The sequence below is a fragment of the Gopherus flavomarginatus genome, chromosome 3, assembly GCF_025201925.1.
Source record: "Gopherus flavomarginatus isolate rGopFla2 chromosome 3, rGopFla2.mat.asm, whole genome shotgun sequence".
Lineage (NCBI taxonomy): Eukaryota > Metazoa > Chordata > Testudines > Testudinidae > Gopherus > Gopherus flavomarginatus.
Window position 1 is genome coordinate 173600227 of NC_066619.1, and position 24032 is coordinate 173624258.

The 24032-nt window shown below is 42.1% G+C and overlaps 2 protein-coding genes across 3 annotated transcripts in view; one reads left to right on the forward strand and one right to left on the reverse strand.

Moving 5' to 3' along the window:
- NPNT (nephronectin) overlaps positions 1-24032 on the reverse strand; it is a 665225-nt gene that overhangs the window by 499564 nt on the left and 141629 nt on the right. The window lies entirely within an intron of this gene.
- TBCK (TBC1 domain containing kinase) overlaps positions 1-24032 on the forward strand; it is a 180532-nt gene that overhangs the window by 141780 nt on the left and 14720 nt on the right. For both annotated transcript variants that reach the window (XM_050944493.1, XM_050944494.1), the window contains 2 exons: positions 6814-6989; positions 16715-16874. In XM_050944493.1, coding sequence (XP_050800450.1) covers positions 6814-6989; positions 16715-16874 — 336 coding nt within the window. The remainder of the gene's footprint in view (positions 1-6813; positions 6990-16714; positions 16875-24032) is intronic.

The following is a 24032-nucleotide window of genomic DNA, read 5'->3' on the forward strand; positions in this document are numbered from 1 at the left end:
CAGTACTCCAGCATGCTGTGCACTCACTGTCCATGTGGACCTTGCTGCTGTGCCCTGAAAGTTCCCCAGTATGATTTGCGTACTGCTGTTTCAAACTTTAGGGCACAGCAACAGAATCGACATGGACAGATAGCGTGCAGCATATAAGTGCACTGCAGATTTACACCACAGCTTGACTCACACTTCTGCTTCATTTAGGCATGCCCTTAAACTATAAGCACTTTGGAGTAGGAACTGTCTTTTTGTTCTGTTTGTACAGAACCGAGCACATAGATCTTGGCCCCTGAGTAAGGCAGGTAGGCATTAGGGTAATACAAATAAATGATGATAATAAGTAGGTGGAGCTCTAGCTAATATCAAATATCACTGCTGTCACAGCAGATTGTGGAAGATGTGAAACTATATTTAATGTACAGAAAAGAGCATAAAAATTTTGATTGGACTGTCCCAAGCAGAAAAGCAAGCTTGAGAGTAAACAGATTTTTGAGCTCTGAGCAAGTCTTTGGAGTGAGGGCTCTGTGCCCATATTGCTCTCTCACACCTAAAGTGCCCCAAGAAGTGGAAGAGATACAAAACATATACCAGAAATACCTGAGAAGAATTGAACAGACTCGATGGACTCCTTGTGACTTTTTAAAATCAAATGCTAGACATAAATGTAGAGAAAAGTGCTTTATATGTTGACAGTTTTTTAGAGAATGTCCATGAAGAATCTTCCTCTGTGAATGGGAAGCATGCAGGCATTATCAGATACAGCAGATAAAGACAAACTTTTAAAGGTAGGTCCCTCTCCCCCCCTACCCCCCCCCCCCCAAAAAAAACAGTTTTATATATGGAGAGTAGAGCTGTTTCTTTTTCCAACTGTATTTTCACTAACACAGTCTTTGGAGGAAGAAGTGACTCTAATAAAAACAGTTTTTAATGAAGGAATTGATTCAGCAGTTCTGTTTCCTGCAAAACTCCACATAAGTTATGGGAAACACCTTGATATTCTGGGACATCATACAGTACAGATGGAAATTGGGTATCCTAGATCAGAAAAGGAAGAGAAGGAATCATAAGAAAGATGATAATGAACTTTACAGGTGGGCTAATGCCACTTAGGATATTTATTTTAATTGAGTTGCAATTATGTTAGTGGTTATTCAGCCATTAACAGGAGATTGTTTCTTAGGCTATGTCTACACTATGAGTTAGGAATATTATTTCCCTGCTTGTGTAGAGTAGCTCTCATCAGGCTAGCATGAATACAAATAGAAGGGTAGTCCAGGTAGCAACAGTGGAGACACAGCTGAGTCGGACTGAATACAAGCTCTCCTGAAACCACTGAATATGTACTGAACACAGCTCAGCCATGCTTCCACTGCTGCTACCCATGCCACTGTGGCTACAATGGTATTTATACTCCTGGTAGCTCAATGAGTGCTAGCACGAGAATGTATATGTGAGCAGGGATATTGCATCCCTAGCTCATAGTGTAGGCATAGTCTTACTTAGGGCTCACTTGTTTGCTATTTACCCATTGGGGATAATGAAGAATGTTGATGATTATGACTTCTATTATACAAGCATAGGAAATACCAGATTTAAGGTTGCCTGTTCAACCTTAATTCTTCCCCTGTGTGCATCCATACTGTGCACTGAATTAGGCAGTGTGCTTTGGGCTCCAGCAGCTAACACTCCAGGCCAGGCTCCAGCAGCAGCTCTGCTCCCTCCTCGGCGCTGGTAGCTTCTTTCTTACTAAGTTTGTAACCTTGTCCTCTTCCCGGCCGGGGGGAGAGGATAAAAACAGTGTGTCTCCCTCCTTACTGGAGGAGGGGAGTGATGAAAAAAAAATGTGCATCCTTCTCCCGGCTGGTGGGGTGGGCTCCTGCTCTTCCAACTCCAGCTGCCTTGGGCTGGAAGCCCCAGTGTCATCACCTCCTAGCTGTAAGTAGCTGCCCCATACGTTGGGACATGCAGCCCAAATGTGCCTACTTTTAAGATGCAGTACAGTACAGTATTTCTTTTTCTTTCTTTCTTTGGTCCCCACTACTCCCTAATTAGTTACTTCCGGTTTCACATGGTGTCCGGTTGACAGGTCAGTCTGTAACTCTGGTGATTGTATCTTTGAGGTTCTGCTGTATCAATATAACCTAGCACATGTTTGCAGCACACTGCTGAAGCAAGGGCTAGCACTAGCAGTAATTACTTGAGTTAATTAATACCAGACCTGATAACTCATTTTTCATTGCACTGTTGTTTTGTTTTTGTGGTTTTTTTTGTGGGGTGAGGGCTGGAAAATGTTGATTCATTGGAACTGAAACTGTTTGCAAATTGGTTGATTGGTTTTGACAAATCTGACTTGAAATTTTGGAGGGTAATAAGTTTCAATTTTCTGAGTTTAAATGACTTTTTATTTTGAAGTTTATTAAATTTAGACTTAAAGCTTAAAAAAAGAGAGAAGATCAAAACCAAAATGAAATGTTTAGAAATTGTTTTGATTGACCCGGAGCAAATTTTTTTTCAGATTTGATTTGCAAAAATTGTCAAGATTTTGACTTTTCATCCCAATTTGAGATGGGAAAATGTTTTGATATCTTGAAAATGTTCATGGGACGGGAAAACCATCTTCTCCTCAGCTCTATTTAATACTCTGATCACAAGTGTGTCAATGTCTCCTGATTGCTAGCACTCCTGTTCCCTTATGTATATGTTTCCTCATTGATAAGTAAAAATTGCAAAGCAAATGACAAGCTAGGTACTGAATCGGTATCAACATACCCATGCATATATACAAGAGATTAGGTGACAAAGATAATTCTATGAATTATGGTTCTGTTTTCCTCTAAGCATAAAATTCAGCCCCCTATACTCTTAGAATAATCCTGCTTTTAAACAGCATTTTATATATTTATATATTTTATATATATAATATATATATATATTTTATATATTTTATATATTTAACTCTTAAAATCAATGCAGTAATGTTGACCAGTAATGTAGGAACAATTTTTAGATTTTTAATTTTATATATATATTTTATATATATTATTTATATATTATATATATATTATATACATATATATTTATGTATTTTATATATTTTATATATTTAACTCTTAAAATCAATGCAGTAATGTTGACCAGTAATGTAGGAATTTTTAAATTTTTAATTTTTCTATTTTGTATTTTACATCTGGGCTGTATTTACTGTATGATGTGCATATAATGTCCAGTAATGTTAATGGGAGTAATACCTGTATTGGGGAGAAGTGGCCCCAGAACCTTGTTGCGTATGGGAGAATTGCAGAGCACACATTTGGATTTTCTAAACAAAATAGCTAGCTTTTAATTAACACAAAAAAAGTATTCCATCAGTAACAGTCACCAAAACAGTAGTCTAAACAGCTTCCAAAAGATGCTCACTCTAGCAGTTCCCAGCTATCCTGCACAGATTTGTCTCCAGACAAGCTGGAATAATTCACTGGAAACAGCTGAACACTCAGAAGTTATAAAATTTCACCTATGTTTGACCTCAAACACAGTAGGAGCACAACAGTTGCATAGGGACAAATTCAGCCCTGGTGTAAGCAAGAAAAGCTCCATTGGAGTCACATACAGCAGGGCTACATTTTGGCTCAATGGAGCTGAATTTAGTTTTTGTGCATACGTGACTGACTTCATTAAGTCTTTACTGATAGGTTAAAATATTATGCAAATCAGATACCTGTAAATGCCATTATTAGGCAATGAGACAAGTGGACAAAGTGGTGATTGGTACATGCTACTTCTGCAGACTACAGTAAAATGCAATGCAGTGGTGCACTGAAGCCTCTGAACCACATGTCCTGTGCTGGATTTTCTAAATATAGAAAAAAATAATGTTTGCTTTGGTATGGATGCTTTGAAAAGTTAAAGCTGGTGACATTTGAAGCTGAAGTATTGAGACTTCCCCATAGAGATCCGTTAGCTGCGGATGCAAAATTGCTGTGGGGTTACTGGTGAAAATGATCTAACTCACTTCCACTCAGTCCTGTTTAGAGATAACATGGGTGGCATAATGCATTCTACTATTTTAAGTCCTTGGGTATTTTACCATCCCTCATGAGATCAGCTGAGATTTTCAACAAACTCAAGATTTAAACACTATGGTGTTGGTAACTGGACATTCTCAATGAGTTTGCATGACTGGAATTCATTTCCTTGTATCACTCTTACTGAGGTTGAGTTTGCTGGCCTTTTGAGCATGCTGCAAAGTATATTTGTTTGTCATGGCTTTTTTTTTTTTTTAAATGAAATTCATTGGATTGGGTAGCGGTGATTCTTCTACAGTGAGAACCTGATTTAAAGTTAGCTTCTTAAAAATTCAGCCATTTCGCAATTATAAACAAACACTATGGTTGGAAAAGCTCTACCACACTTTGTGGCCCACCTTTCTGCATTTTGTGATCATCTCACTGAAATTCCCTGTACATAAACTCTACTGTAATTTAGTGGTTTTGCATTCATGAGCAATTATCAATATACATTGTTCACAAAATATATTTGGGAATAAGATGCACTGATTCACTTTGCTGGTTTTCAGGATGCATTATTTTGTTCGTTTTTTGGGTGGCTTATTTACATGTGTTTTTTCACAATAATAACAAAAAGCAAAAGCATCACAGATTCTAGTGCTTCTGAATATTTGTGAGAGCATTCATAGTGGAAAGGCTGTTGGGCAAATAATAGAGTATTTCTGTGGCACCACAATAAATTAGCTGAATGTTCCCAAATAATTTTTATACAGCTTAGCTCATCCAGAAACTATACCAAGTGACTTAGGTGACCAATAATGTGGTTCAATGGGAGAAGAATAAATAGTGAAAGGGCATAGGGAGAGATTCTGTGCTGCACCTCAGAGATGAAGGCCAGAACCACAGATCGGGGAGGTTAAGGTCATCTTTGCATCCTCTTGATCCCGGGCTACTCTGGGGACTGGTGTAGCCTCTGGCATAATTTAGACAGCTCCATGGAACGGTCTAAATTATGGTGGGTTTCCCAGGTGACCTATGGGCCCTGCTGCTGCCCAGAATTTCCTCCCCACTCACTTCTCATCCATCCGATTCCTGACATGTTGTCATGGTATAATTCCCCACTCTGAACCTTAGCGTCCAAAAGATGGGGTACCAGCATGAATTCTTCTAAGCTTAATTACCAACTTAGAACCTGTAGCACTGCCACCAACCAGGAATTCCAGTGCCTGGTACACTCTGGTCCCCCCAAAAACCTTACCCGGGAGCCCCCAAGATCCAGACCCTCTGGATCTTAACACAAGGAAAGTAAACCCTTTCCTTCACTGTTGCCTCTCCCAGCCTTCCCCTCCCTGGGTTACCCTGGAAGATCACTGTGTGATTCAAACCCCTTGAATCCTGAAACAGAGAGGAAAATGCACCTTCCTCCCTCCTTCTCTCTTCCCCTCCCAGATTCTCCCTGAGAGAGACAGTAATCCTAACACAGAGAGAAATTAGCCTCTCTCTCCCTCTTCCCTCCTTTCTCCCCACCAATTCCCTGGTGAATCCAGACCCAGTCCCCTGGGGTCTCACCAGAATAAAAAAAAACAATCAGGTTCTTAAACAAGAAACTTTTAATTATCTTTGTAAATTTAAGATGGAATAGATACAGGGTCTTTCAGCTATAGACACTGGGAACACCCTCCCAGCCTAAGTATACAAGTACAAATTAAAATCTTTTCAGCAAAATACCAATTTGAACTCCTTCCAACCAAATACACATTTGAACTTCTTCCAACCAAATACACATTTGCAAATAAAGAAAACAAACATAAGCCTAACTCGCTTTATCTACCTAGTACTCACTATTTGGAATCTATAAGAGCCTGTATCAGGGAGATTGGAGAGAAACCTGGTTGCACGTCTGGTCCCTCTGAGCTCCCAGAGTGAACAACCACCAAACACTAACAGCACAGCACAAAACTTCCCTCCCTCAAGATTTGAAAGTATCCTGTCTCCTGATTGGTTCTCTGGTCAGGTGACAGCCAGGCTCACTGTTCTTGTTAACCCTTTCCAGGCAAAGAGATATGAAGCACTTCTGTTCTATTAACTTTTCTTATCTGTTTATGACACATGTCCTCTTCGTGTGGCTGTCTACATCAGTTCTTGAATTGGGGAAGTCCTCCTCTGAAGAGATCCAAGGCTTTTAGGGCCCCTTTACCTTGCATAAAGTGGCTGGAGTGAAGGGGAGGATCTTATCAGTAGTGAACACTTCATGAACCAAGAACAGGCTAAAATTTGTTTTCACAAGCTATTCCTCAAACAATTGCAAATGACATGTTCTTAAAAATCTATTTATGGATAATTTTCAAACAGAAAATAGAACTAAGTTTTTCAGATAAATGATCCACAATGAATAATTTGAAAAGTTCTAGATGCAGTGCTATATGGCTTATCTCAAACTTGTCTGTAGTTATAAGAAAGGAATGTTTCTATGCAAAACTTCATTTTTATATTTAGGATGATCATATAAAGCAGAAGTTGCAATGAATGCTGGATAATGCCTAAACAGTTAAGTGAGAAACTAGGTGAGCTTATATCTTTTATTGGAGCAGCTTTTGTTAATGAAAGAGACAAGCTTTTGAGCTTGCACAGAGATTTTCTTCAGGTCTGTGTAAACTCGAAAGCTCATCTCTTTCACCAACAGAAGTTGGATCAATAAAAGATATTAACCTCACCCACTCTGTGTCTCTAACAGCCAGCAACCAACAGCTACAATAACACCACAAATAAATAGTTACATCATTTTAAAGATTTTATTTTTCTCTCTTTAAAGTCTAGGGACTCTATCCAGTTGAATGACCTGAAGGCGGAAGTGTCACCACGGATTTCAGCAGAAGATCTGATTGACTTGTGTGAGCTGACAGGACCTAGTCACTTCAAAACGCCAACAAAGAAAACCAAATCTAGCAAGCCAAAACTGCTTGTAGTTGATATCCGTAATAGCGAAGAGTATCCTTCATATTGACCCATTCACCACTGCTCCTGTCTATTTTAATTGCACATGATAAATAATTTAAATAGCGCTAAGATATGCAGCAGACAGTCTTAAGGTAGGGTTGATAGTGGAAACTCATTTTCTGTGGAAAAAAGGGCAAAGAAGTTGCCCTATAAGTTAGTCTCTCTTGCTCCTCAGGCTGTGGGCTGGATCCGCGATCCCAATGACATCATTTTGTGCCACTGGATATCACACAGTGACGTTGAAGTTGCCAGCAGCTCCTGAAGATTCTCCTGACATGATGGAATTTTGGGCTGGTGTAAAGCTGACATAGGAGGTTTTCCGCCAGTAGCTCTCTGCTCCACTCCTTCTCCTCCACTGGTTCAATGGATGTGTCAGGAGAGGGGATGAGCTTTTGGGGGCTAGAGGGGAAGCGGAAAGGGTGGTATATGATGTGTTCTGCCAATCCCCACCTAGAAAAAAAATTCCTAAGGAGAGTATTGTATTGGTGTGAATTAAAGTAGCCCTGTGGCTGCTCTAACTTACTCAGAGAGGCTTGTTCAGATATCCTGCTGACTCACGATCAGAGAAGGCATAAAGGCAGCCGACAGCCACCTTTTTCTCAGTGCAGCTGACGATTGTACCCAGTATATTTTTCATTACATCCTTCAAACATGGCTTTTAATTTAACATATACAACTTCAAGGATTTTTTCATTTTGCTTCTTTTTTTTTTTTCCCCCCAATTATGTGATTCTTTCAGCAAGGAGCATATCTCTGTCAGCAGTCTCCATCTAAAAGTGGGATAGATCACAACACATTGTTAGGTGAGTCTCTTAATGCCCTAGGCAACATTTTAAAGTATAGTTATTTATTTGTAATTACTTATTTACCAATTTATAAAAACTTCCTTTCATAACAGTAAAGCTGGTACAGATTATTGCTTTTGAAGGATATGTACCTAATTTTTCTGGGTAACAGGCTGTGATGCCTCACTTAAAGGGTCAGGTCCCAGATTCCTGTTTCTGTTCACCAGATCACAGTAACGTGGGTTGTCACAAAATGTTAGCGCAAATTTGATTGCAGTTTAGATATCCACAGAATTATTACATAGTGCAAGCATATATTCGGTACTATGCAAAATGTACCATGCTGTATGCATCTGAGAAAAGAGCTGTTCTAAACTATAGAATATCTATATAAGCTTTCTTTTAAGACAGTATGGTGCTCAAGAAGAGTAGGATTGCTAGAAAGTGTTCCATGTTTATTTTTCTTTAAACAAAGTTTCCATTCAGTAACGGATCAATATTAACTATTTAGGGTTCATATGTGACTTGGATGATTTTTACCCTGAGCTGACATAGGTATCAAATGTCTTAATCTTTTAAAATGTTACTGGCTTTTTCAGGAGTTTACAGCTTGATAAATCCTTTCTTTTAAGGGGAATGGTAAACTTAGGAAGAGGCAGTGACTAAAATATTTTCCTCATATTTAATATTTGACACTGTTTACTGCAAAACAGAGCATGGTAGAATTGGGAGACTATTCCACATCATAACTGGAAAGGTGCCAGAACTTGAATGCTCAGCATGATCTGCTGTCTAGATAAAACAGAGGATCAAAGCATGGAAGTGTAATTTTTTCCTTGTATTTATTAATTTCATGCATCAGTTGAGTTTCATGTTAGTCACAGGCTCAGGTATCTGAATCATTTGACTCATCATTGTCTGGACTTCAGTGACTTTTTTCCCCTCACAGAATTAAGGTTAATTTTTAAGCTATATTCATAGTAAGGGTCAAAGTAGGAAAGACTTTTAATTTGGTCCTCTTTTCTATCTACCATGTTATTTAGAAGACCAGCAGAAACTTGAGCTATTATACAGGAAATAGACTCTTTATCATAAAGAATGTAGCTATTATTCTCATAATAAATCCTCATCAGAATTTCACTAAGTAGTTCTCTTGTTAGCAGACTCACCGTTCCAAGATCCTGTTCTGTCTTTCTGGTCAGTCTGAGGCATATTAATAGGCGGTTTAGTGTGGGAAGCTGCCGGTTACTCATGCTGTACCTATTCTGTGAATAAATAGCAGACATCAGGCTCCAGGGTTGTAAGAAGTGAGGAGTCTCCTTGCTGAAAAGTGAGCTTGTACTGGTAATAAAATAATCCATTGAGTTAGTTGACCTGTTATCTGGGAATGTCCCAATATCTCCCAGAGAATATACACTATACATAAGAATTTGACTGACTGTCAGGTATTCTGAACATGTAGGTGAAATCCTAAGAAGAATGCATCACCTATGCTATTGTATATTCACTCAGGGATGGGAGGTACTCAGCCTTCAAACATTTTCATCTTAATGCAAAAAGTTTGTATAGTATTGCTGTATTTCCTGTTATATATTACTATTACCTATCTTCAGAAAAATGCTGTATCGCTTTGGGAGTGTTATAAGAGAGTATCTCAATATGCACAGTTATAAGAGAATCTCTCTATAAGAGAATCATTTTGTAGTTTATGTTAATATTTCGCTAATATGATGCCTTTTCATGCACAACTTTATTGTTCTACAAGAAAGAAAGAGCAGAATAGCTTTTAATGTGATTTGGTGGGAAACAGAGGAATTCCAACAGGTTTCTTGTTCATGACATTTTTTAAACAGTGTCCAGCATAACTTCATTGTAAGGCTGTCCTTGGATACTAAGGAGTTGCTGTATTGTAATGAAGTACATATTGCGAGTGTAAGATCTAGTGACCCTTTTCTTCCAAGATTATTTTACCAAGAGAAAACTTTGTAATGAAAAGGTAATGTACTCTGAGCATTTTCTATTGCAGTAGAAAGTCAGCAGTTCTGTTGTAGCCTCTTTTCATTAAACATGTTAGCAGAAATACTGGCAGTATTCCACTCCTTTTATGAAGGTCCTAGCTAAGTACTTTATGGTCTTTCAGTCTTCCACAAAATCTCTGCCTTTGTAATCAGCTAAGGACTCGAATGGTTAAGATGGTCACTTAAGATTAGAAAGAATACAAACCACAAAAAAAAAACACAGTGTGCATAGTTAGATACTAATGTCATTACTCTAAGTAAATGTATTTTATTCTATTTAAAGGTTAGGTCAGTTGTTGCATTGAGCAGCTTAGAATACTCAATATGGGCAAAGACATGTTCTGTCTAAAAGAACGGTCCTATTTTTAAACTTTTATCTTACTTAGTACTATTTACAATGGAGCTGTGAATAAGAACTGTTTGTACAGTTTGTGGTGGAGGCGAGAGTCTTCCTTCCAATTAGACATGAATAAACAACAGTAATTAGTGGTTTGGGGTTCTCGCTCTTATTAATCTTTCAAAAGGTTTTTTTAATGCTTTCCCATCATGCAACGGTGATAGTCATCAAACTTGAACTGTTCACACTAATCACATTTAAGAAAGGCATGCTAGTATTAATCTTAAAAGATTAACTCTTAGCTCCTTCCAATTCAACTTCTTATAATTAAAGCCTGCAGTCTACTAGCCTTCTACAAGTTCAGCCATAAATAGTGACTAATCTCCATACTTGTGACTCGTATGCTTTTGAAGCAAATTCTACTTTTACTTTTCTGCTCCCCCAAACCTACTCCTCCTGTATACTAGGAAAAAAAAGATGTCTGCCATGCTTACCTGCACAAATAGTCATTTCTGTTATAATTTTATTCAAGCTAGTGGAAGAATGGCCCAGTGTTGTGTTTTTTCTCTTAATTTGTACCCAAAAGATTTCACACACTTTTTCATGTTCATTACTTGTTCATAAAATCTTGCTAGACTATATACCTTGGGAGCAGGACATTTAGGTCTGGATGTATAAAAGGAGTTAGTTGTTGTGACTTTGGAGCAGGAGGACTAGATAATGGGTGTCTTACATCCTGGGTGAAAGGTCTAACCACCAGGCTATAAAGTCATTGCTGGGTTGTGCTCTCTGGCTCAAATAATTCTTGGATTATTTATCCAAAGTGGAATAGCTTCAAGAGAAGAGATTGAAAGAGAGAGACACTGGAACACAGCATATTGTCCTTCATAATGGAAGACGATGCTGATGACAGTATTACGGCTTCTGAGTACTGTACAGTTGTAGCTAAACAGACGGATGTGCAAGTGGCAGTCCTTTCCACATGAAGTACGTAGCTTGATGCCGAGGAAGGGATTACAGTCAGTGCCTGCTGAATCTGCCACTGTTCACAACTCGGCCTCTGTGCCTCAAGATCTATACGACAGTTTACCCTGAACTGGGTAACCCCGTCGTTGACTACTGTTTGCCAGTGTGGTCTGTCAGTTGCTGATGACTCACAGCTCTTAGTCTCAGTGTTGCACTGTTTCAAATTATGCTTCAGTGTGTCTTTTGAAGCATTTCTTTTGGCCATCTCCTATGTGATTGCTGTACAGCAACTGCTTTGACATTCTGGTGTTGTCCATCCTCAGTACGTGACCAGCCCAGCATAACTGTGTTGCGATAAGCCTGGCTTCAGTCTCTGTGGAGTGACTACATTCTAGAACTTCATTATTGGTAACTTTATCCCGCCATTTGATGCAGAGTCTGGAGTGCAGATGTTGTAAGTGGATCTTATCTAGAAGCTTAATATGATGCCTGTAGAGGGTCCAGGTCTCACACCCGTACAATAAGTTGGACAGCACAACTGATTTACAGACTTGGTTTAATATCATGTTGCCACCAAACTCTTCCTGATAGTCAGCCGAATGATGACCTGGTTTTGTTGATATGATTTGTCAGTTCCTTGTCTATACTAACATAAATCTACAGTATACTACCAAGATAGTGAAAGCCTGTAACACCATTTAGCTGTGTGTTTCTGATGGTGATTTTTGATTTCATGTAGAGTTTCCCTGGTGCAGGTTGATACATGGCCTCTCACCTCTGTCTTTTTCAGAATATCAGCCCATATCTTTTTGCAGACTTTGCAGCTCCAGTCACAATCAATTGTGTCTTGTCTAGACCACAGGTATTGAGACACAGCAGCTCATGAACAACTGCCTGAAGACCTTTGTGGAAGATCGCAGCCTGTTCCAGAGAATTGGAAACATATCCTGATACCAGCATTCAGGGCTCTTGTAGCATAATAAGCATTGCTGTGTAGAAGATATTAAATAAGAGTAGACCAATTATGCAGCATGCGTAAAACCTATAGTGACAAGAAATGGGTCAGACAGAACACCATCTACACAGACTTTTCCAAGCATTCCATCGTGAAAGAGCCTCAGAATGTTGTTTGTCCAGAAAAATTCACCAAACTTATGTAATAATTCCCAAAGCCACATCTATTGACGGAGTCAAATGTTTTAACCAGTTCACTAAAGACAATGTAAAGGTCATGTTGCTGTTCTCTACATTTCTCCTCCATCTCATGGGCTACAAATATCTTGTCTTTCATTCCATCTGTTGGCCTAAAATCACATTGTGTAGTGGAGTGGTCACCCGCTCCTGCCCTGAAGGGCTTAAAACAGCCCTGGGAGAAGGTTGTAGCTGAGAGTTGCTAAGCTGGACTGATTGGGGAAGCGGCCACAGCTGGGCCATGCTCCATTCAGGCCACAGCTGGCCTGTATAAAAGGCCAGTGAACCAGGAGCTGGCACAGACTCCCTCTAGCTTCTGAGAGGGAGGGACCTGGCTGTAGGGATCTGAGCAGAGTACCTGAGTGGGGCAGGGCTGGGGAAAGGGAGAGGAGCTGGGGAGGCTCCAGCCTGGAAAGCCCCAGGCTGCGGCCTAGCAGAAGGCCAACGGGTACTGGGGGTTGCAGAGGGCAGTCCAGGGAGGCAGCAGGTCTGAACCCCCTTGCCAATGATGAGTGGCTTTTACACTGTAGTCTGCCCAAGGGAGTGGGAGCTTGATGATGACTGGCAGTAGCCCAGACTGAGGCCAGGTTGGTGGGGATTAGAGGGTTGGGGGTTTCCCAGAGAGGGGAGACCCAGAGGGAGAGTGTGGGGGTATTGTCAGGGTGTAGCATCCCAGATAAAAGGGCACCGGCGTCTGGGAGGGACACGGGGCCAGCTGCAGTGGGACATTGGCCTGTAGAGGGCTCTCCGAGGCTGGAAAAGAGCTAATTCCCTGAGAGGACCAGCAGGAGGCGCCACAGGGGTGAGTCCCACACCATCACACATTGCAACTCTGGTAATGCATTTAGTTATTTTGCATAGCAGACAATCAGAGTGTTCTAGTCAGAACCTTTCCAGTGATAGAGAGTAATGAGATACCGTGATAGTTGCCATTGTCAGACTTTTCGCCTTTCTTCTGTATATGGTGACAGTTTAGAGTCTTTGAAGTCTTACAGTAAATCTTCATTGCTCCATATATTGAGAAATAGTCCGTGTAGTCACCTCAGCTGGATTTTGCCTCCATACTTGAATATTTCTGTAGGAATGCCATCAGATCTGGGAGCTCTAGTTCTTCATGGTACTGATTGCAGTGCTGACTTAGTCAAGGGATGGGGCTGCATCCATGTTGTCATTACAAGGTGGCTGATCCATTGCTCTTATCGATGCCTCGTCCGTGATGTTGGACAGTGTTTTCAAAAGATCACTGAAATGCTTGTGCCACCTCTGAAGGATTTCTCCTTTATCAGACATCAATGTTAGGCTATCTGCACTCTTCAAAATAATGCTGTATTGGACTATGTGCATCTATCAAAGCAGCATAGAAGTCCTTGGGCTTCTGAGGGTCAGCATAGCCCTGGATTTCATCTGCCTTGGCATTCCATCATTGATCTTGCATGTTTCTGAGCTGAAATTGGATATTACGACACAGATTCCTATGTGTTAAAACTGCCTACAAGGATACAAAAATGTGATTATACATCTCGTGTTTTTAGTGAGTAGCTATTGAATTATTGCGTCATTCTCATCAAGCCAATCTCGATGACATTTTGCCCATCAAGGTGACGAGAGCGGCTTGATATATGATATTGCATAATGTTGCCCACTCACTGTTAGCGCTAGAATTTCCCATAGCCCAATAGTTAAGGAATTCATTCACCTGAGAGGTAGAAGATCCCGATTGAAATCCCTTCTCCCTCTCAGATGAAGTGGGGACTTGAACCAGGTTTCTCCCACATCCCAGATGAGTTGCCTAACCAATGAGCTAAAAGTTTTATGTGGGAGGTTCTCCTTTTTCTCCCCAGCTGTTTTTCATGAGCTCACCTGAGAGGACTGATCTGGCAGGAATGCTCAGATTGTACCTACCATATCAGGCAACTTAGGTGGCTGAACACCTGTCTTCCCATGGTTTGTGAATCACTCTGGGGCTTAGGTGGGTAATAGGTATCTGGAGACTGAGAGAGAGGAAGCAGTGCGCATGTCCTGCAGAGACAGGAACGTCTGTGGCTAGGGAACTTATACTACAAAAACTTAGGTGCCAACTGAGTGTAGGCACGTGCAAGCTTCAGCAGAAGTTCTGTGCATCAAAGTGGTGCCAGAACTGGGGCTTAGGGACCTAGCTCCTTTTTTGCATCCAGACTTTACCTAACAACATCTAGGAGTTGTTGGCTTTTACATACTAACCCTTTCATAGGTGTCCCATATGATACACAGAATTTCTTGATTTTCATAAGGCTGTAAATAAGAATTTGTCTAGCACCCTTTGTCTGAAAACCTATAAGAAATTTAAAACCTCTGTGAAGTAGGCAAGTAATATCCCAATTTTAAAGATGTGGAAACTGAAGTATACAGAGTAAATGCTTCTCATTGAGTCAGTAGTGGAGCCAAGAATAGAACCCCAGTCATCTGATTTCCCGTTCAGTGTATTTAACCCCAGAACAGTCCTACATGTCACTGGAACTTCTTGCAGTGCTTAAGTTTCTGTTGAAACTAAGAGATGCAGATGCTTGTGAAAATTTTAAGAATAAGCAAATAATAAAACAAACTCTTTCAAACTTCAGTTTTGAGTTCAATTTCAGTTTGGGAAATGTTCTTCCATTTTTAGTTAGCTGAGATTTTGTTCATACTTCATATCTTTAGCTATGGATAAAACCTATTTTAAAAGGAATTAGTAAAAAACAAAATGGAACTCCTGGATTGGTTTTATGAAAAAACCATCTACAGCACCGTATCAAAGACTCACACACACACCCACCCACCCACCCCATGGCTGTTTAAGGGCTGCATGCTGATAAAAAAGACAGAATGATGTGTCCCTGAGCATAAATCTCTGCTTTCTCCTGTGAAACTAAGTACTCATTGACCACTGCAAAATTTGAAATGATTCCATCTGTCACTTTTCAAACAGCAAATAAATCTTCATGCTATTAGTTTTCCTGTGATGTGGCAGCTGTTGTTTTCAATATGGGTAAACAATAAATGAGGTTCTTGATATATACTAATCCAATAAGAACAAAGTAGCCTGTGTCGTATCAGCCAAGGGGGAGGAGGCGGGAGCTGCTGTCATAAACAGATAGCTAAGGGTTAATGTCTCTTTCACCTATAAAGGGTTAACAAACAGTGACCTGCAAACACCTGACCAGAGGACCAATCAGGAGACAAGATACTTTCAAATCTCGTGGAGGGAAGCCTTTGTTTGTGGGTTTGGGGTTTGGCTTTGTTCTCTCTGGGTCCTGGATGGGGCTAGAGGTGCAACCAGGTTTCTGCCAATCTCCCTGCTACAGTCTCTTATCTATTCAGAATTGTAAGTAAGAAAAGGCGGTCATAGTCTTTTAATTTGTTTTTTTCCATTTGCATATATGTACTTGCTGGAAGTAGCTTAAACTGTGTTTCTGCTGGAGAAAGTTTCTTTCTATAAGTTGAAAGACCCTGTAACTGTTTACCATCTAAAGTGCAGAGATAAACCTTTTACTTTTTTTCTTTCTTTTTTATTAAAAGTTTTGCTTTTAAGACCTGTTGATTTTTCTCTCCTAATTAAGGCTCAAAGAAATTGAGTCTGTATATACCAGGGAATTGGCGGGGAGAAGGGAAGGATAAATTTCCTCTTTGTGTTAGATTCACGCAGCTTGAATTTGTATTGCCTCTGGGTGAGGGGGAAGCAGGGAGGGAAAGGTAAATTTCCTCTTTGTGTTAGATTCACGCAGCTTGAATCTGTATTGCCTCTGGGTGACGGGGAGAGAGAAACTTGATCTCTCTATGTTGTGTTTCAAGGAATTGATTCACGGTATCTCCTAGTGTACCCAGGCAGGAAAGATCTGGGAGGAGGTAAAGAGGTGGGAGGGAATGGTTTATTTCCCTTTGTTGTGAGACTCAAGGAATCTGGGTCTTGGGGTCCCCTGGGAAGGTTTTAGGGGGGACCAGAGGGTATCAGGCCCTAAAAATTCCTGATTGGTGGCAGCGCTACAGAATCTAAGCTGGTAATTAAGCTTAGAGGACTTTATGATAGTACCCGTATCCTGGACGCTAAGGTCCAGATTTGGGAATTATACTGTGACAGCTGCTTGCACATTAGACAGTTTGTTTCATTTACATATATCATTGGTATTAGCAATGGAGAGGAAAAAAATACCCCCAAAAGTTCATCATTTACAGGTATGAGTTAAAACTGTACCATCCAAATTTTGTGCTAAAATTGAAAGTCACATTGACTTGAATGGGAGTGGTGCGTAAATACATATCCGAGAGCTGGGTTCGCTCCTGGTGGTTTGTTTGTATTGTGGTAGCACTTAGAGACCCCAGCCTCACTGAGCTACTTGCTGTTCAGCAGGTATGGATGTATCCAGTTTCTTTTTTCATGTTTCCCTTAACTGTGTTGCTCGTCAGCTTTAATCGTGGCCACATTTCAGGCAGCATCAACATTCCATTTGGCTCAGCATTCACTGCGGAAGGAGAGCTCATCCAGTGCCCTGCTACTGCCACACTCCAGAGCTTCAAAGGAAGAGTTGTTGTGATTGTAGGACATGTGGTGAAGAACACAGCTTGTGTAAGTTTATAGCTATAACATATATTAACTCTAAATACACTTATGGAGGATAAATCCATCAGTGGCTACTAACCAAGGTGGGCAGGGATGGTGTCCCTAGCCTCTGTTTGCCAGAGTCTGGGAGTGGGTGGCAGGGGATAGATCACTTGATGATAACCTGTTCTGTTCATTCCCTCTAGGGCACCTGACATTGGCCACTGTTGGAAGACAGGACACTGAGTTAGATGGACCTTTGGTCTGACCCAGTATGGTCTTCCTTAAATAATGTCCAGGGCCTGAATGTTAAGTTTCAGGCACCAAAAAATAAATATCCCTGTCTGTTACTTAGCAAATTGATGCCAATAGACCTCCATGCTCACCAGGACCTCCTGCACAGGGTGGCATGGAATATGAACCTGCAGGCGGAGGAGGTGATAGAGGTGGAGGACCCTGTGGTGAATATTCTGTCCACAGAAGCTCCATCAAGGTTAACCCTACCCCTTATTCGGACCATCCAAACCATCACCAGAACTATCTGGCAGATACCTGCGTCCATCCCCCCCATCTGCTAAGGGAGTGGAGTGGAAATACTTTGTCTCCTCGAAGGGGTATGATTATCTGTTCACCCACCCACAGCCCAGTTGGCTCATGGTGGTGTCAGTGAATGAAAAAGAACAGCATGACCAGCAGGCCCCAGCTGCGAAATCAAAGGATGCCAAGCACCTTGATTTGTTTGGGGACAAAGTTTATTCCTCGAGGGGACTTCAGCTCAGGATCGCTAGTCAGCAGGCGCTCCTAATTTGTTACAATTTTAACTCCTGGAACTCCATGCTGAAGATTAAGGCATTAGTATCTCCTGAGTCCTGAGAAGAATTTGGGGTTTGGCAGAAGATGGCAAAACAGTGGCACAGACCTTGTTGCAGGCCTTGCTGGACACTGTGGACTCCGCCACATGTACTTTGTCCTCAAGGATCGCAATGAGGCGTATGTCCTGGCTGCAAGCCTCCGTCCTGCCACCAGAACTTCACCAAACACTGCAGGGACCTCCCCTTTGATGGAGAGGGCCTGTTTTCGAAATAGACTGATTCAAGGCTACAAAGCCTTAAGGACTCAAGGTTGATGATGAAGTCCCTGGGCATGCACACACCAGCTACCCAGCAGAAACCCTTCAGACCCCAGCAGCTGCAACAACGCTCCTATCCTCCTCAGCTGAGGCAGGATTTCTATAGGAGGTGGGGGCATAATAGCAGGAGGAAACCCTCCAACTCCCAGTCTGGTCAAAGCCAGGGCCCGTCCAAGTCTTCGTCAGGCTCAAAACAGGCCTTTTGAAAGGACGCCCGAGGACAGTGTATTGGACTTCGTTCAGGATCCTACCCCACCTTTCTTGAGTCGTTTATCCTGTTTCCACTATGCTTGGTCTCACATAATCACGGACCGCTGGGTCCTCCGCATGGTGGAAGTGGGATACTCTCTCCAATTTTCTTCTCCCTGTCCCTCTTCAGGGACCCTTCTCCTGAGCAACTCCTTATTCAGGAGGTTCAGATGCTCCTCTACATGGGGGCGATCGAAGAGGTTCCGAGGGAGCTAAGGGGCAGGGGGGTTTACTCCTAATACTTCCTAAACCCCAAGGCAAAGGGCGGGCTTCAGCCCATTCTGGACCTGCGCAGACTCAACAAGTTCATGGTAAAGTTAAAGTTCTGCATGGTCTCCTTGGGTACCATTATACCTTACCTGGATCCTGGAGACTGGTACGCCATCCTTGACATGAAGGATGCGTATTTCCACATAGCGATTCATCTGGCGCACAGATGCTTCCTCTGCTTTGTGGTCAACTGCAAACATTATCAGATCACGGCCCTTCCCTTTGGTCTCTCCACGGCCCCCGGAGTGTTCACCAAATGTATGTCGGTCGTGGCGGCCTTCCTTTGTCGAGGGCGGGTGCAGGTATACCCTTACCTCAATGACTGGCTTATCTGGGGACTCCCCGGAGAACAGGTGCAGTCCCACCTCCACTTGGTCACGGACGCGTTTAGTCGGTTATGCCTCCTTCTCAACATGGCAAAGTCGACACTAGAACCGACCCAGAGAATGGAATTCATCGGGGCGGTTCTGGACTCCGTGCTGCTACAAGCCCTCCTGCTGGATGCTCGTTTCCAGGCTATTGTGGGCCTTATTCGGAGCCTTCAGAGCTTCCCAACCTCATCGGCAATGAGTCTTCTCAGCCACGTGGCTTTCTGCACATTCGTGACCAGGCACACCAGACTTCAACTCCACCCGTTACAAGCCTGGCTAGCATCAGTGTATTGCCCAGGTTAATTTAGCCTGAACTTGATGGTCACCATCCTGGAGTAGGTCCTGGCTTCCCTCTACTGGTGGCTAAATCCCTGGATGGTATGTGAAGGAGTCTCTTCACAGCCCACAGCCCTCCTTGTCCCTGGTCATGGATGCGTCAGCCCTGGGATAGGGTGCCACTTCAGAAACATTCAGACGCAGAGCCTATGGCCCCTGTCCATGCTCTCCCTTCATATCAATGTCCAGGAGTTGATGGCAGTGCGCCTTGCCTGTCGAGCCTTCCAGGAGTGGCTGCAGGGTCATTGTGTGGTGGTCCTCACAGACAACACCATTGCCATGTTCTACATCAACAAACAAGGGTGGACCCGTTCCTCTCTGCTCTGTCAGGAGGCCATTCGACTGTGGGAATTCTGCATAGCCCACTCCATTCACCTGGTGGCGTCCTTTCTACCCGGGGTCCAGAACATGCTGGCGAACCACCTGAGCAGCTCCTTCCACTCCCATGAGTGGTTGCTTCGACAAGATGTCATCCACCCCATCTTCCGAAGATGGGGGTTTCCCCAGGTCAACCTGTTTGCCTTCCACAGCAATTGGAAATGCCTGGCTTTCTGCTCCCTCCAAGGCCGCTCTCCGGGCTCTCTCTCAGATGCCTTCCTGCTCGTGTGAATGGGTTGACTATTTTACGCCTTTTCCCCATTCCCCCTTGTGTACAAGGTCCTGAGGAAAGTGCGCAGGGACAGGGCTCGACTGATTCTGGTAGCTCCGGCGTGGCTCAGACAGCATTGGTACACCACGCTATTGGAGCTCTCTGTGGACACGCCAGTCCCATTGCCTCTTCTTCTAGACCTGATTACTTGGGATCATGGTCGCCTCTGCCATCCCGACTTATGATCTCTCCACCTCACAGCATGGATGCTGCATAGCTAAACCCTTCAGAACTTCTCAGCAAGTACTGATGGGCAGCAGGAAGCCTTCCACTCGGGGCACATATACGGCTAAGTGGAAGTGGTTTTCATGCTGGTGCACTTAGCACACTCACGCACCCTCTCCAGGCATCTGTGCCTCTCATTTTGGAATATCTCCTGGACCTAAAACAGCAGGGCCTGGCGGCATCCTCTGTCAGAGTTCACCGTGTGGCCATCTTGGCTTTTCACTCGGATGTGAATGGCCGCTCTGTCTTCACCAATCCCATAGTTGGTAGGTTCCTCAAGGGCCTGGACCAGTCCTCACATGGGACCTTCACCTGGTCCTCTCCAGACTCATGGGGATCCCGTTCAAGCTGCTGACCATCTGCTCCCTCGTCTACCTCTCCTTGTCGCTATCATGTCGGCACAGCGTGTCTCTGAGCTCAGAGCCCTTACCTCGGAACCACCCTACATGATCTTGCATAAAGATAATGTACAGCTTCGGCCTCACCTGGCCTTTCTTCCCAAGATGGTATCAGCCTTCATATCAGCCAGGACATTTTTCTCCCGTTTTTTAATCCAAAACCGCACCGCCAGTTGCCAGGAACAGCAGCTGCACTCCCTCCATGTCCATAGGGCCCTTGCCTTCTAAACTGAGCGTATGAAGCCGTTCAGATAGATGACCCAGCTCTTTGTTGTGGTGGTGCTCCAGATGAAAGGCCTCCCGGTCTCCTCTCAGTGGATCTGTTCATGGATCACATCCTGCATCTGCGCTTGCTATGATCTGGCTGGTGTACTGACCCTGCCCCTCTCTGCTCATTCCACAAGTGCCCAGGCTTCGTTGGTGGTTTTTCTGGCCCAGGTGCCGATCCCGGAATCTGCAGAGCTGCAATGTGGTCCTCAGTATACACTTTTGCTTCGCACTATGTCATCGTCTGGCACGCCAGAGATGATGCAGCGTTTGGTAGAGCAGTCCTACAATCCACGGTGCTTCACTCCAACCCCACTGCCTTGGTAAGGCTTGGGAGTCACCTAATTGGAATCAATATGAGCAAACACTCTAAGAAGAAAAAACGGTTACTCACCTTTGTAACTGCTGGTCTTCGAGATGTGTTGCTCTTATCCATTCCAAACCCGCCCCCCTTCCTCTCTGTCAGAGTAGCCAGCAAGAAGGAGGTGCTGGGTCAGCTGGGGTATATATTGAGCACCATGAAGGCACCACTCCAGGGGGCTCCACAGCCGACCCACCAGGTGGTGCTAGGATAAAAATTCTTTGACAGCCGTGCATGCAGTGTGCACACACCTAATTGGAACGGATATGAGCAACACATCTCGAAGAACATCAGTTAGAAAGGTGAGTAACTTTTTGTTTTTAAGCTTGTGGAGGCCGTGATCAGACTTGCCTCTTTATTTCTGTGGCTGGATATTAATGACTTTACAAGCCAGTGAGGAGTGGAAGTGCTACTCTGGACATTTTTCTTCTGAAGGGAAATTAAATTGGAAACTTTCCTTTTGTTAGTCTTTGACAAATTATCTTACCTCTCAAAAATCCTTTCTGGGAAACAGTATAACTCAGTTTCATCAAAATCTCTAAGTCCCTGCCCTCAGAAAGGATGTGAGTTAAAGCCCTGATAGGGAAGATTAGAATGCTGTGAACTACCAGTGACTCTTCATATGGCTAATAGCAACAGAATGCATCAGTTTTTTGGCTTTGTTTGAAGCACTTCACTATATTCCTAAAGGAGGAGGAATATAAATAGAAATGTCCGTGTTGGTCACTTACAAAATAAATTCAGTGATAAATATCTATTCGCTTGGATGGTACCAAACAGAGGTAGGTAGTACGTGGGCTGACTATGCAGCAGATCTAGAATAGTCTCAGATCAGTAAGTGTCTTGGCATGTGCAGTTATGTGCATTAGAATGGAGTAAGTCTGTGATAAATATTTCAATGTGAAAATCAATTTAAATAATTACAATAGCTCACTAAATGGCTGAATACATAAATCCTTCCACAGAGGAACAAGTGCAAAATGCATAAAATGTTAAATGCCAAGTGGAGATGATTTAATGGACGTTTTAAGTATTTGATGGTGGGTTATGCAGCAGCTTTGAACAATTACATTTTAAACCACTAAACATCATCATCTGTCTTAATAAGAGCTTTACCATTCAACGACTTCCTGGGAAAAGGGGACAGGGGAGAAAAAATGCCCTGTAGTATCAATGATGAGTCTCATTATTGAAGACATCCCACACATTTCTAAATCAGTTGTCTTGAAGGATCATTTTTGGAAACACTTTATTTGAAATATAAAGGCAACATAGGTACTAATTAAAAAACAGATCAAAGAAAAAAACTGAGCAAACTACCAGTGGGAGTTGTCTTAAGTAAAGACTGTGTAAAGACTTAAGGATTTTGCCTCTCCATCAGTCATCTGTGTGAAGGATCCTGTACTTTCTTTTTTGCGTGATGTGATGCCACTTTGTATGCTACCCAGAGTCACGTTGGCCTTCTTGCTGCCATATCAGATTTCAAACTCGTGTTTTTATTTATTGTCCACTCTGCCCTAGGCAGGGCTTGAAAAATTTACCCCACCCCTAGTAGACTGAGAACTAAACCCACTAACCAGCATGAAAGGTATCTGTGCTACCCCATCCCCAAAGCCATGCTCTCTGCAATCTAAGGAAACGCAGTGTTTGTGGTTATCTGTAACATTGTCAATAATCTATTTCATATATTTTGAAAAATGTAACTTTGTTCATATTGGTTTTGTTTTATGATTCTTGATAACATTACTGCTTCCCAAAGAGTTCTTAATAGCAACAGAGAAACTGATCAAAGAAAAGGATTTTCATAAAATACTTGCACCGATCAATATTTTTTCCCCACAAACCAATTGAGTACTGGAACCTCACTTGTAGAGACTCATTAAAAAGATCCCTATTAGCTCTTTATGGCTGGTACATGTATCAGATTGCCTCTGCTCAGAAGGTTCATAAATCCATATCATGTGTTTCTGCATCTCTCTATAAAAACATGGCAATACCAACTTCATTCTATACAAATGTTTGAAGATGTATTTCACCAAGTTGAAATTGGGGGCATGAGACTGGACTTGTCCAGAATAGTAGCTATTAATTTGTTGTTTAACTAGCTTATTGTTCCATGTTCAAGTCACTAATATGAAAACAGCAAATCAAAGTATAAAACCAAACAAAATATGAATGAAAAGTTGTAATAAGCTCTTAATTTTTAAGTGTCCAGTGGCAAACTATTCCAAGTAAAAATGAATCAGCCACTAATTGTTTAATCCTTTGATGTGAGCACCTACAGTTTTTGTTAGTGCCTAATTCAAAAAGGGCTCTAAAATGATCAGATAGTTTAGATGTATTGATTAAATATATACGGGACAGAAGGAATGGATATGAAAAAATGCTGCTGAACAATGTGTCTGAATAACTGTGATTAGAAAGTGGAAGATCTCATTTTAATTTTGCATTAATATCTTGCTTTATAGAAGTACAATGCATCCAAAGTTGACTGTCTCTGAATAGATTTATAGAAAATTCTTCCTTTTCTACTTGCATCCTTTGTTCTTGGTGTAGCTTACCCATGATGAAACACTTAGACTGGCTTCAGAAAGTACTTTCTTTCCGTATAGACAAAAACATTGCTTTCAGCAGGAAAAGCAGGAACACAGCAATAGTAAAGAAACTAGTTCTGTTTTGGCTTTATTTAAATACTTCCGTAGGCCAGGATTAAGCCATGCTAAATCCTACTTGTCAATAACCCCTTAATTTAACTCGCCCTAAAGATTAAACGAATAGGTTGGCTGATATATGAGAGCCTGACTGAATGTGCTATTAGCATGGAGAGAAATTGAGGTTGAAGCTGAGCGTAGTTAATGCAGTGCACTGGGTTCTGGCCCCCTGGAATGTTTGTTGCCTTGAGGATGGCTGTAATTTTATGTGAGTTTTGC